This window comes from Xyrauchen texanus, chromosome 6 (assembly GCF_025860055.1).
Source record: "Xyrauchen texanus isolate HMW12.3.18 chromosome 6, RBS_HiC_50CHRs, whole genome shotgun sequence".
NCBI lineage: Eukaryota > Metazoa > Chordata > Actinopteri > Cypriniformes > Catostomidae > Xyrauchen > Xyrauchen texanus.
In genome coordinates, this window is record NC_068281.1 from 2,152,674 (window position 1) to 2,167,721 (window position 15,048).

Here is a 15,048-nt window from a genome sequence, read left to right on the forward strand (position 1 = left end):
GAGCGACTCGAGTCATCGAAACAACAGAATATCATAGAGATCTGGGTCGGACTCTTTTGACTTTAACCAGTAAACAACCAGCCACTACACCTTAACATCCAGGCAGCGACATTTGCATGAGCAAGCAATTTCAGAACATTTCAGAATATGCAAAAATCTTATATATATATATAAATATTTTTCATGTGCAATTACAATGCAAGAAGAAATTAAGCTTCAAAGTGGCAAAATCTTATGCGGCATAACTGTCCACACCTAAAACAGAAATCTTATTATTATTATTATTATTATGCATCTTTGCACTCCTTATTTGTCACTGGCCCTTCAACATCTCTCACTTTAATTCTTCCTCTTCTATCATTTCATTGGTCTACTGGAGGCCCCCCCTCAGCCAATGACAACAGGCCAGTTAAAAAAGAAAAAAAAAACCCCAGTCAAACAAAGGAATGAGTCTGTGTGTCTTTGTGTTTGGCTGTTGTCCATTCTCCTCGCGTGACACGCAGACAGACACTGAAGTGCCTTCAAGCATGTTTTGGTTCATAGAACACAACTGCATTTGTGTGTTCAGTGTCATATCTGTCCTCAGCAGATGAGTGCATATGTGATAATTACTGTATATTAAAGGAAGAGGTCATTCTGCAGTTATTGTATACAGACAGTAAAATGTTTTTTTCATGTTAAAACATCGAAATAAACTGATTTAATTCATGTCAAAGATATAATAAACCTGACTATATTAGGCTACACCATTGAAAGTCATTTTTAAGGAATAGATCATGTAAAAATAGCTTGTAATGCAACAACTTTTCACACAGTATATGTGAAATAGTCCTTTTTGTTTTGCAATGTTGAGTATATCATTTATAATGTCAATTATGTTTTATTTAGAATGATAAATGAATATTGAAATAATCAATAATAATATGCAAATATTTCACCTATTCATTTATTTGTAATTATTTAAAATTTGAATTATTAAAAAAAAAAAAAAAAAAAATATATATATATATATAGCAACCATTACAGCTAACAGCTAAATTTAAAATTTTCACTATAATTTTTTATTATATATATATATATATATATATATATATATATATATATATATATATATATAAATAATCAATAATAATATACAAATATTTCACCTAATCATTTATTTGTAATTATTTAAAATGTTAATTATTTAAAAAACAAATTATATATTTGAATATATATATATATATATATATATATATAGGAAACATTACAGCTAAAAATGTTTCCCTATTTCTTTTATTTTTAACTATTTAAAATTTGTATTATAATTTTTGATTATATACATATATATAAATAATCAATAATAATATGCAAATATTTCACCTATTCATTTATTTAAAATGCAATTTGTTAAAAAAAAAAATGTGTATATATATATATATAATATTAAAAAACTTTTCAAATTATATATATAGCAAACATTAAAGCTAAATATGTTTCTCTATTTATTTTATTTTTAACTATTTAAAATTTTAATTATAATGTTTTTATTATATATATATATATATTTGATTTGATTTGATTTGATTTATTAGACAAATTAGTAGTGAAAAATACACTCATTTGTCAAGGATAACACAATAAAGTTTAAAAAAAAAACTTATTTCCATTGTGGTCCTTAAATATATATATATAGGCTGCAAATATTAATTATATATAGACTTTATTAAGCTGCATTAGAAATGTGTTAACACGCAGACTATCACCTCCAGTGAGTGTGAACTCTTCCATATGCAAAAGACAATGGGGCATTCTTTTCTCCACGGTTTGTTTGTCTCCCAGTATTCCGAAGAATCCATGGCAACCAGACTGCCAGTTACCACTCGGTTTGCCAGTGAGTCCACAGTCAGGCGCTCGGCACTGTGAACGCTGGCTATAATAAGCAATGTGTCACATATACCAAAACACGCAGCTATGTTTGGACAGTAATTGGGGTGGATAATGCTAATCAGCAAGTTAGCCGTCTGTTGTCTGTGTTTACTGTCTTACTATCAGCCTGTCTGTTTCATGTTGGAATAACAGCCATGGTTGTCAGGCAGCTGGTTTAGAGGTTCATTATCTCGGGTTTCTCCTGTTTCAGAGGCGATTCTCGTCTTTTGATAATGTTCTCAGCTGTGCCGAATGGCTGTGAGACAATTTCAGTGCCAGTGGTTAGACTTAAATACAGTATAGTGTGTGCAAATGTGCCTGATTACTGTCAATTGAGCTTAACTTGTATTGAACCCAGAACATTCCTTTAATATGCAGGGTCAACTATAATCCATCCATATGTTGATTTCTCCGAGAAGTGTAACACTTTGGCTCTTTGGTGCTTTTGAACATTGCTGTTTGTTTGTCCTGCAACATTGACTCAGCAACATAAACAGACAGCAAAGGGACAATATATATATATGTATCGTATTGTGATACAACTAGGGCTGGGCAATAAAACTATATCGATATATATCACAATAAAGAAAATCCACGATAAGCTTATGAGGAATTTTTTATATTTACAGTGTCACTAAAACACATACAGTTCGGCTTTCTCAGGCTGCGTTTTCACAGCGCTAGGAGAGAGCTCGCTCCGCACCACTGCCAATCCTACGATCCACCCTGCGAGCATGACGCTCAGCTTTCATAGAAATGAATTGAAAATGCTCTCAGCTTTGCTCACAATGCCAGTGGTAACATGGAGTCAGACTGGATGAACTTGCTAATGCTAGCTGCCTTGCTAACGATTAGGTTACGTTACGTTGTATCACATCGAATGTGATGTATTGTATCACATCGTATCATATTGTGATGTATTGTATCACATCGTAGCGTGATGTGTTGTATCACATCGTATTCTGATATATTGTATCACATCGTATCGAGATGTATCATATCACATCGTATCGTATTGAATTGAATTGTGATGTGTTGTACATTTACATTTACATTTATGCATTTGGCAGACGCTTTTATCCAAAGCAACTTACAGAGCACTTATTACAGGGACAATCCCCCCGGAGCAACCTGGAGTTAAGTGTCTTACTCAAGGGCCCAACAGTGGCATCTTGGTGGTGCTGGGGCTTGAACCCCCGACCTTCTGGTCAGTAATCCTGAGCCTCAACCACTGAGCCACCACTGCCCCGCATCGTATCGTATTGTGTTGTATCGCATCGTATCATATTGTGATGTGTTGTATCACATCGTATCGTATTGTGATGTGTTGTATCGCATCGTATCGAGATGTATCATATCACATCGTATCGTATCATGATGTATTGTATCACATCGTATCGTATTGTGTTGTATTACATGGTATCGTGATGTATTGTATCACATCGTATCGTATTGTGATGTGTTGTATCGCATCGTATCATGATGTATCATATCACATCGTATCGTAATGTGTTGTATTACATGGTATCGTGATGTGTTGTATCACATCGTATCGTGATGTATTATATCACATCGTATCGTATTGTGATGTGTTGTATCACATCGTATCGAGATGTATCATATCATATCATATCGTATCGTATCATGATGTATTGTATCACATCGTATCGTAATGTGTTGTATTACATGGTATCGAGATGTATTGTATGACATCGTATCGTGATGTATTGTATCACATCGTATCGTATTGTGATGTGTTGTATCGCATCGTATCGTGATGTATCATATCACATCGTATCGTATTGTGATGTATTACATGGTATCGTGATGTGTTGTATCACATCGTATCGTGATGTATTATATCACATCGTATCGTATTGTGATGTGTTGTATCGCATCGTATCGTATTGTGATGTGTTGTATCGCATCGTATCGTATTGTGATGTGTTGTATCACATCGTATCGTATTGTGATGTGTTGTATCGCATCGTATCGTATTGTGATGTGTTGTATCGCATCGTATCGTATTGTGATGTGTTGTATCACATCGTATCGTATTGTGATGTGTTGTATCGCATCGTATCGTATTGTGATGTGTTGTATCGCATCGATCGTATTGTGATGTGTTGTATCATATCACATCGTATCGTGATGTATTGTATCACATCGTATCGTGATATATTGTATCACATCGTATCGTAATGTGTTGTATTACATGGTATCGAGATGTATTGTATCACATGGTATCATGATGTATTATATCACATTGTATCGAGATGTATCATATCACATCGTATCGTTATGTATTGTATCACATCGTATCGTGATGTATCGTATCACATTGTATCATCTTGTATTGTGTTGCATTACATCATATCGTGATATATTGTATCACATCGTATCGTAATGTGTTGTATCACATCGTGTCGTGATATATTGTTTCACATCGTATCGTGATGTATTGTATCACATCGTATCGTGATGTATTGTATCATATCGTATCGTGATATATTGTATCACCTGTATCGTGATATATTGTATCACATCGTATCGTGATATATTGTATCACATCGTATCGTGATATATTGTTTCACATCATATCATGATATATTGTATCACATCATATCGTGATGTGTTGTATCACATCGTATCGTAATGTGATGTATTGTATCACATCGTATCGTGATGTGTTGTATCACATCGTATCGTAATGTGATGTATTGTATCACATCGTATCATGATGTGTTGATCACATCGTATCGAGATGTATCATATCACATCGTACCGTATTGTGATGTATTGTATCACATCGTATCGTGATGTATCTTATCACATCGTATCGTATTGTGATGTATTGTATCACATCGTATCGTGATGTATCGTATCACATCGTATCGTGATGTGTTGCATCACATCGTATCGTGATATATTGTATCACATCATATCGTATTGTCATGTGTTGCATCACATCGTATCGAGATGTATCGTATCACATCATATCATGATATATTGTATCACATCGTATCGTATTGTGATGTGTTATATCACATCGTCTCGTGATATATTGTATCACATCGTATCATGATATATTGTATCACATCGTATCGTGATATATTGTATCACATCGTATCGTATTGTGATGTGTTATATCACATTGTATCGTGATATATTGTATCACATCGTATCGTGATGTGTTGCATCAGATCGTATCGTGATGTATCGTATCACATTTTATCATGATGTATTGTTTTGTAGTGTACCCAAGAAAAAACCCAAAGTATACATATATATATATATTTTAATCAAATATTACAGTTTAAAATTAGATGAAAATCTGATCCAAACCCATCCTAAAACCCAACAGTTTGTCTGGTTCGGGTCGGTTTGCCGCACCTCTCTAATACACAAGCACAAAGTCTTGCTCACCGCTGCATGAAAGAGCTGCTATAGTGACAGTCTATTCACCTCAGTCATGTTGCTGGTTTCAAACAGGCCTCAACTGTCTTTGTGTCTGTTTTTACTGCTCTAATGTGCACAGCAAACCGATGTGATTTAAATCACCCTGGACAAAACCGATCTTGAATCCTGGAGGAATTGAAATGCTAAGCGGCTATAGCGGCAGTGATTGTGAGTTTACAGTAGAGAGTAAATCTGCTCGTTCAATCAGAAACTCATTAGACATGTTCACTGCCTCTAAATGAGAGGGTGCACGACTTTCCCATGCCGGTAAAGGAGTCTTCCTTCTTGCAAAAAAAAAAAAAATGGCAAAAATTGTTATCTTTAGAGGTACACTGGGGCAGTAACCTCAAAGGTACACCCACCCACTCTACCTTCTTTACACTTTAAGGTACTAATATGTACCTTTCATGGACAGGTACAAATACATTCTGAATAACATATAAAGGGTACAGTACAAAGGGTATAACCTTTGAGGGTTCTGCCCCAGTGACAAGCTGTTGTACCCCTAAAGGTTAAATATTTGCACATTTGTTCTGTGTTTTGACAGTGTATTTCTCTGGTGCTTTCTTATCATCCTCTCTGTCTCATGGCCCCTGTCTCTATCTATTCTGTTTGGCTTGAGCTGGTGAGCTGGCATTTTCTCAACCAACCAATTTATCATTTGTCTCTTTGTCATTTGGAGGCAGATGTTATCATGTTGTGAAGCTAACAGTGTAATACTCTAAAAAGCATAAAAATACAAAGCTATCAGGTGAAATTGTATATTTTGTTGCAATAATATTTGTTTTTATATATATACTTTTCGCAATTGCATGAAGCCTTGCCTAGAATTTGCTAATCCATTACTAAGGTGTTGTGAGTGGTTTCTAAGGCGTTGCTAGGCAGTTACGAGGATGGTCTGGGTCATTGCCAGGTGGTCGCTACGGTATCTTGAGTGGTCCCAAGGGTGTTTGCAAGGGTGTTTGGGGTGGTTGCTAGGATGTTCAGGATGGTTGCTAGGGCATTACTTGGTAGTTGCTTAAGCATTCTCATGACTCCTTTGCCTTGGCTCAGTATTTGCTAATCCATTGCTAAGGTGTTCTGAGTGGTTTCTAGGGCATTGCTAGGCAGCTACGAGGATGGTCTGGATCATTGCCAGGGCATTGCTAGGTGGTTGCTAGAGTGTTGCTAGGGTGTTCTGGCTGGTTTAGGGTGGTTACTAGGGTGTTGCAAAGATGGTCTGTGAGCTCGCTAGGGCATTGCTTGATAGTTTCTTGGGTGTTTTAGATAGTTGCAAGGCTGTTGCTAGGGGGTTGCTGGTGGCTGTTAGGATACTTCTAAACAGTTGCTAGGGTGTTCGGGTAGTCAGAAGGGAGTTTTGGTATGTTGATAATGCGTTATTTGGTTGTTGCTCGGGTGTTCAAAGTGGTTGCTAGGGTGTTCTGGGTGTTTACTAGGCCATTACTTGGTAGTTGCTTAAACGTTCTCATGACTCCTTTGCCTCGCCCAGTATTTGCTTATCCATTGCTAATGTGTTCTGAGTGGTTTCTAGGTTATTGCTAGGCAGTTATGAGAATATTCTGGGTCATTTCAGGTTAGTGCTAGGTGGTCGCTCGGGTGTAGCTAGGGTGTTCTGGCTGGTTTGGGGTGGTCGCTAGAGTGTTTGCAAAGGTGGTCTGGGAGGTTGCTAGGGCATTGCTTAATAGTTTCTTTGGTGTTCTAGATAGTTGCAAGGCTGTTGCTAGGGGGTTGCTGGTGGCTGTTAGGGCACTATTATATAGTTGCTAGGGTGTTCGGGGTGGTCACTAGGGAGTTTTGGGAGGTTGTTAATGCATTATTTGGTTGTTGCTAGGGTGTACTGGGAGGTCAATAGGTGGTTGCTGAGGAGCTCTATATGGTTGTTAGGGCACTGCTATTCAGTTCCTAGAGTATTGCTAGGGTGTTCTGGGAGGTTGCTAGCTTGGTAGTTGCTTGGGTGTACTAGGTATTTGCTAGTCGGTTGCTAGGGAGTTCCAGGTGGTTGTTAGGGAATGCTTATCAGATGCTAGGGTGAGTTGTGTGTTGCCTGAGTGTTCTGGGTGGTTGTTTACATGCAACACTGTGTATTTTATTAACTATGATTACTAATATGTTTACTATAGCTGGGTTTCATCACAAGTAAAAAAAGGTGGACTAGAGAGCAATTTTTCAGTCTCCAGACATTTCCTGTCTGAACGGTATTAAAGACAGCATGAAGGATACAGAGAGACAGGCCACCCACTGAGAGAGAGAGACAGATTTAAAGTGACGGTACCATGGTGATACAGCAAAGGGAAAGTTCAGCTAATGAAAAGGATAGAATAGTTGCACAAATAGAAAGAGAGGTGGCTGATTACTATTCTGAAAGTGTTTTTTTGGTTTGTCTCTCTAGCGGCTAGTGTTCAATTGAAAAAACTTTCTAACCAGTTCTGTCACTACATTAACATTCATATTCTGCTTCATGTGTCTCATAAAGGACACACTGACCCCCAGATAAAGCCTCTGTTTTTCATTTTAAATCTGCATGTGTGTGATGCGATGTGTGTATGCATGATGGATTAGCTGATTACTGATTGACAGTCATCACAGGTTAAGTATTTAAAGGGACAGTTCACCCAAAAAGGAAAATTCTCTCATCATTGACTTTCTTTCTTCTGCAGAACTCAAATTAAGATTTTTAGAAGAATATCTCAGCTCTGTAAGTCCATACAATGTAAGTGAATGGTGACCAGATCTTTGTAGCTCCATAAAAGATTAAAGTAATCCATATGACTCCAGTGGTTTAATCCATACCTCCATTAGCGATATGATAGGTGTGGGTGAGAAATCAAAATGTAAGTCTTTTTTTTTTAACTCTAATTCTCCACTTTACATCTGAAAGTGAAAGTGAAAGTGGAGATTTAGAGTTAAAAAGGACTTAAATATTGTTCTGTTTCTCTCCCTCACCTATCATATCACTTCTGAAGATATAAGGTACTGATCTTTCTGTTCATGGATAAAAACGCTGGAAAGAAAGAATATTTGAATGCTTAATTAATAATTAATGGTGGATTCACATACAACGCAAAGAAAATGTTCACCTCGCATTGCTCGCGCGAGTTTGACCGCTGGATTGACCGCACGAGTAATGCGAACCCGCGAGTATTCCCGCTTCTCTTCCGGAAAAGGACAGGAGTCGGGGCTTCTATGACTTGGTTCATAGTAAAGTACGACCAATAGCGGGAATCAAGTAGATGCGCATATTTTCAGAACTTACCAGGTAGTCCAACTTCCTCGCTCACTTTCCTCCAAGTGATGTCTTTCTTCGTCCGGTCTCTGTACATGTATGACCGGTGCCCACACACCGCTACAACAATTTATTCATCCATTTTTCCAGATTTCTTCAGCTACGACGTCAGTACATCAGTGACATCCGGACAATCTCAATGCTGATTGGCTTTCGTGACAACGCGTCAAGCGAATTTCTGGCTAGAGTTGAAAAATTTCAACTCGCGCGAATCATTCCATGTGATCAAGTTGCGCAATTCGCTTCAGGTGCGATTTCGCATCTATTCGCATCTTTGCATTGACTTTGTATGTAATCGCGTCGCGCGAAACGCTCTCTTCGGCGTTGTATGTGAACGCACCATTAGCAATTCTTACTGTTCAAAATATATTAAAGCAAGTAATTATCAAACTGCATATATATGAATTTATGAAACAATTATACATTGTTTACTACAGTAAATATACAAGAGTTACATTATATTTGTAGGTAGACTATTATTGTATTAATAATGTAGGAACAATCATTTCTATATGATCAATTATCTATTAACTAATGATTTATAAATACTTCATGACATGTAGTTATTATAAAGTGCTAAAATGGAAATAAAAAATTTTAAATCTAAGGAAAGGTTTACAGAGCTCATTAGTTCTGCTCATGTTTCATAAAGTTAAAGGTAAATATCTGTAGATGGATCGTTTATTAGATAGCTCCTTTTCCATTTGTAAGAAAGGTTTTATGAACAATTTACACGTAAATAAATTCAGTTAATGTTTCATAAATGAGGGGGTCTGGGTAGCTCAGCTGACTATCACCCCTGGAGTCGCGAGTTTGAATCCAAAGTGTGCTGAGTGACTCCAGCCGGGTCTCCTTAGTAACCAAATTGGCCCGGTTGCTAGGGAGGGCAGAGTCACATGGGGTAACCTCCTCGTGGTCGCTATAATGTGGTTCTCGCTCTCGGTGGGGCGTGTGGTGAGTTGTTCGCGGATGCCGCGGAGAATAGCGTGAAGCCTCCACACGCGCTACGTCTCCACGGTAACGCGCTCAACAATGGCTGTTTGGAACAGAGCCATTATCTCAGTTCTTATGCTTTCTGAACACACAGAGTCATGTGGGAAGCGTTGACACAGCAGAAGTCTCGACCCGTCTGATGTGGCATGTGACTAGCAGGACTAGCGTTTCCTCTGGCAGGTTCTTTGTGCTGGTGTTGAATACCTCATTGAAGGCCCTCCTGCCGCTTAAACGAATCTGTGTGCGTGTGAGTGGCCGCAAAATGCTTTACAGGCCAAATTTTTTCCACTGCAGCCCCAGTCCGCGGCTCTTTCATTAGCCTCTTTAGTGATGGGTGGCAAGCCACATGATAAGATGCGCAGATTGACGGTCTCAGACGCGGAGGCAACTGAGATTCGTCCTCCACCACCCGGATTGAGGCCCAGCACCACCAAGACACCACTGTTGACCCTTGACCCTATCTGCCCTAGGGGTGCCGTATCATGGCTGACCCTGCACTCTGACCCCAGCTGGGATATGTAAAAACACATACATTTCACTGTATATATGCAAAAATGTATGCATAGAGTGTGACCAAAATAACGTCTTCTATTAATAATTAGTTTCTGTTGGAATACACATGAAATGATCAAACTGAAATATCTAGATATTTTATGAAAGTTTTGACAAAGACGTTAAGATGCTAACACTAACACGCTATTTTATTGTCATATACATATATTATATGATGTGTCGCAACACCGGCGTTCTGTCTTAGTACACACACAAAATCACATTTTGATTTGATAGATGTTTGAGATTTGGTTGCGATACAGCCAGAATTCTTCTTACAACTCTTTTTGTTCTCTTCTTTCTTTTCTGTTCTCTCTTTCTGTCTGCAGGAGCAGGATGTCGTGTCTCGATGTCGGTGGGCTGCAGGTTTTAGCAGTTCTGCTTGTGTTCTGCACTGGCTGTGGTGAGTCCCGGTTCACATTTTTTTTATAATATTTTTCAATTCTAGTTTAATATGTTTTATCTATATTTTTAACTGATATTTACACTTTTCCACTGGAATTGGAGACTTTAAAGACCTATTATTTCCCTTTTTACAAGATGTCATATGAGTCTCAGGTGTCCCCAGAATGTGTGTGTGAAGTTTCAGCTCACGGATCATTTAATATATCATGTTATAAACGCCTCTTTTTGGGTGGAATCAAAAACACGCTGATTTTGTGTGTGTCTCTTTAAATGCAAATGAGCTGCTGCTGCTCCCCGCCCCCTTTCCGGAAGAGGGATGTGCCTTTACAGCTCGTGCTTCGGTTACTACAACAACAACAAATCAGAACCGATATGACTGACAGTGTTAATACTGGAGTTCAGGCAGGACTGGGAAGAGAAATCGGTCCGGGATTTTACACAGCAACTGCCCAAAAGTTTAGCGGGGGCGTGTTCGCTGTCCTTTTCTGAATATCGCGGCCCCGTTTTGTGGTCCGTTCCGCATAACGCGGCGGCTCATTTTAGCTTATCATGGCCCATTCAGCCCGTTTCGCGGCCGACCCACCGGCCCACTCGGTTCTCCCGATGGCCAGTCCGCCCCTGATCAGCCCCAAAGTGCGTTGGCCCACCGGGAAAATGCCCGGTATCCCAGATTTCCAGTCCAGCTTGCGTCTTCAGGTTCTTTGATGCCGAGAGTACATGAAGACTCTTATGTTCACTTTTACAGCAACAACAGAACACTTATGAGACATTTATTCTTCTCACTGTATCTGCTCCAGGACTGTGTGTAGATCACTCAGGGGAGGAGCTATGATAATAGGGCGGAGTCCATCACCAGTCGTGGGTGTGGCCTGATCTAAGGAAAAGTGTTCATTTTGACAAACTGTTTTTGATGAATAGAAATATAAGAAAGACTTTTAACACTGTAGAGTGATTGTACACACACTGCTGACTCATATTTATGCACAAACACCACGTAAAAGTCAATTTTGCCTTTAAATTGCCCCGTAGGTGTGAGTGAGAGTCCCCCAGCCACTGAGGGTTGTTTCAAATATGCAGATCAGGATGGTCTGCTGTGGCGACCCCTAACGGGAACAGCTGAAATAATAATAAGATTTACACTGTTTCACTCGGTTATCGGTTCTTTAATATCGGGTTTACCGATAAAGTTGGACACAAAAGACATTTTAAATTTTTATTAAGTAATTTTAGTTGCAATATACACTTGTTCAAAACCAGTCAAATTGTTGGAGAAAGAATCACCATTGGCTAGTAAATATTTGTTTTTACTCGACATAAACCGAGAATGGGGCGTCTTCACATATATATAGTGTTCATATACATATTGCAATATTTAATTACATTTTTCACTTTTCATAATTTTAGTCACATTTTCAAATGTAACATTCTATGGTCATGAAATTGAATTTTTAAATAATGATACAAGCCATTTCCTCTATTTGAAATTTCATAAGCAACAAAGTATTCACAAGGTTTGAACCTAATAATGAACATAGAATTACACATGTAACAATTATTTGATAATTAAATGATAAATTATATAATTTAAGTGCTACTGTATCAAAACTGTATAAAAAAAACCCCAAACATTTTTAACCAATCCCCTGCAAAGATGCAGGATGAGCTTATTTGTTTAATTCTTTAATATTTACAGTGTTTTCTGAAGTAAAAATATTTAATAATGTACGATTGTGCCTTTAAATATTTATTTAGACATTTATTACACTTGCTACATTACTCATAGAATTCATGATTTTATGTTTTAATGGCACTGGGATCAAATATTTCAGTTTTAATGGATTTCAATGGGGACATTTTTGTCCCGAAGGTCCCGAGTGTAACTATTTTGTGTACACAGTGTGTTACAGATGTGTTATAGATGTGTTATAGATGTGTTATAGATGTGTTACATGTGTTATATATGTATTATAGCTGTGTTATAGATGTATTATAGATGTGTTATAGATGTATTATAGATGTTACAGATGTCTCTCTTGGCTGTGATGGCTGGCTCAAGTTTCAGGATTCCTGCTTCAAACCAATCCGGGTTCTGCCTCTCTTTCTTCCCAAAAATATCCATGGCAGAGTTATAGATGGCGTCACGGATATGATTCCATCTTTCTTCTGCACTGCCCGTTGGGCAGTTTCTGAGGGCCTCTGTGATGGAGACAGCAAACCGCTCACACAGATCTGGATATTTTATTTTTGCTGTATTGATGCGTGGGCGTCCTTTCTGCTTCAATCGGTGGATCCGTTTTGGTTTAAGGCGCACCTTGCTGCAAACCAGTGAATGGTCGGTGTCACAGTCAGCGCTGTGATAGCTTCGTGTAATGAGGACGCAGTTCAGTGAGGCTCTTCTGGTGATAATGAGGTCCAGCTGATGCCAGTGATGGGATCTTGGGTGTCGCCAGGACACCCTGTGGTTGGGCTTGGTGGAGAAGAATGTGTTGGTTATGCAGAGGTCATGGTAACAGCATAGCTCAAGCAGTCTCTGTCCGTTTTCATTCATTCTGCCAACACCAAAATGACCAATACTGCGGGGCCAAGAGTCCCGGTCAGTTCCCACCCGGGCGTTGAAGTCCCCAAGCACGTACAGTTGTTCAGTGGGGGAAATTCCTTTAATGATGGTCACTAGTTTCTCGTAGAATTCATCCTTGGCCTCGGCTGGAGAGCTGAGTGTAGGAGCATAGACACTCAAGATGTTCACTGGACCTGTGGAGGTTGAGAGGCGAAGGGAGAGGATACGGGCTGTACCTTTTCCTGGTGGTTCAACTGACGATAGCAGAGAGTTTCTGACTGCAAATCCGACACCATGCAGTCTTGGTTCGTCTGGTTCCTTTCCCTGCCAGAAGAAGGTGTAATCCTGTTCCCTGATGCTGCCATTTGAAGGGCGTCTGGTCTCCTGTAGGGCAGCAATGTCAATGTCCAGCCTCAAGAGCTCACGATTGATGATTGCTGTTTTTCTGGAGTCATCAACCTGATCAAGATCTTTGGAGAAGTCAGGGCACATAGTCCTGACATTCCAGCTTGCTAGTCGCAAGATTGGTGGTTTATGTTTTTTTCTTTCTTTGCTTTCTTTGCCTGGTGCGGAGTTTTCAGTCTGCTTGTCGGTCTATTCCCTTAGCTCCAAGCACCCATTGAAGCAGGTAGACTGTGGCGGGTCAGCACCTTACTGGCTGGGGGCTGCCCAGCTTGAGGCGGGCGGTAGCTGACCAGTAGGATTTCGATAATCCCTCCCACCGCCAGAGAAAACCCGTAGCGTCTGAGCGTACGCCAATTTACTCTTGACTTATCACTCGTAACTGCTCCCTCCCGTGTTGTTTTTATTGCTGCAAGCAGCAGCGATACTGAAGTAGCCTCTCCAGGACGCATAGCCTGGGCATGGTGTATGGGGATCCTGGGCTGCCCATTCGACAGAATCCCCCTCTCGGCCTCGCTAGTGGAGTCCAAAGGAGTGCGAAGCACGACATTTGGCACCTGGCTTTGCTGCAGGAGTTGCCGGAAAGGTGACAATTAGTCATTCTTACCGCCTTAGGGGCTCCACTCCGGATTTCTGTCAGGTTTACTCCTTAGCCTTTAATCCTCCCGGAGATATCCACAAGGCAGTGGAGCCAAGCTATTTGACCCATAGCTGGGGGTCTGTTCATGGCATCAGGGCTTATCCACACGCCAGTGGGCCTGGCGATGCGCCATTGTCTGATGGCTGTGTGACTATTTGACCCATAGATGGGGGGCTGTTCATGGGCATCAGGGCTTATCCACACACCGGTGGGCCTGGCATGCCGCATGTCTGGGGGCAGACCACCTCCGAGTCCCCTGTAGTTCAGCCTGAGCCCACTAGGTGCTCAGTTGACGTGTGTCGCCACGCGGAGGCACTACATAGGGCTTGTCTGTGGAGAGGCTATGTACTGGCAGGGGAGACTTACGCACTCGGCTCCCTTTTCACATACGCTAGCCAGCGGTAGAGGCTGAGAGCTGAATGCGACAAGCACGCAGCCTACAGCACACCACACTTGACGCATCCACAGACCATTTGACACACAATGGATGTACACACGTGTATTATATATGTGTTACAGATGTATTATAGATGTATTATAGATGTGTTATAGATGTATTGTAGATGTGTTATATATGTGTTATAGATGTATTGTAGATGTGTTATAGATGTATTATAGATGTGTTATAGGAACTGAGGTTGAAATTTGAACATTCCCCCAAAAATACACACCTTTGGCAAAACGTTTACCGTTGGCATTAACACTTTAATGATCGAAAAAACAAAAATGACAAAGACAAAAATATCCCAAAAATGTTAACAAGGGTTAAACACAAAAATAATCTGCATCTATCGGTAATTAAAATTCAATATTAAACAAAAATAACAAAATTAGAAACATTTAACTCAT

The 15,048-nt window shown here is 39.6% G+C and overlaps 1 protein-coding gene across 1 annotated transcript in view; it reads left to right on the forward strand.

Annotated features, from left to right (window-relative positions):
- LOC127645765 (neurocan core protein-like) overlaps window positions 1-15,048 on the forward strand; it is an 82,278-nt gene that overhangs the window by 10,923 nt on the left and 56,307 nt on the right. Inside the window, exon 2 of the mRNA XM_052129431.1 lies at window positions 10,525-10,598. Coding sequence (XP_051985391.1) covers window positions 10,532-10,598 — 67 coding nt within the window. The 5' untranslated portion in view covers window positions 10,525-10,531. The remainder of the gene's footprint in view (window positions 1-10,524; window positions 10,599-15,048) is intronic.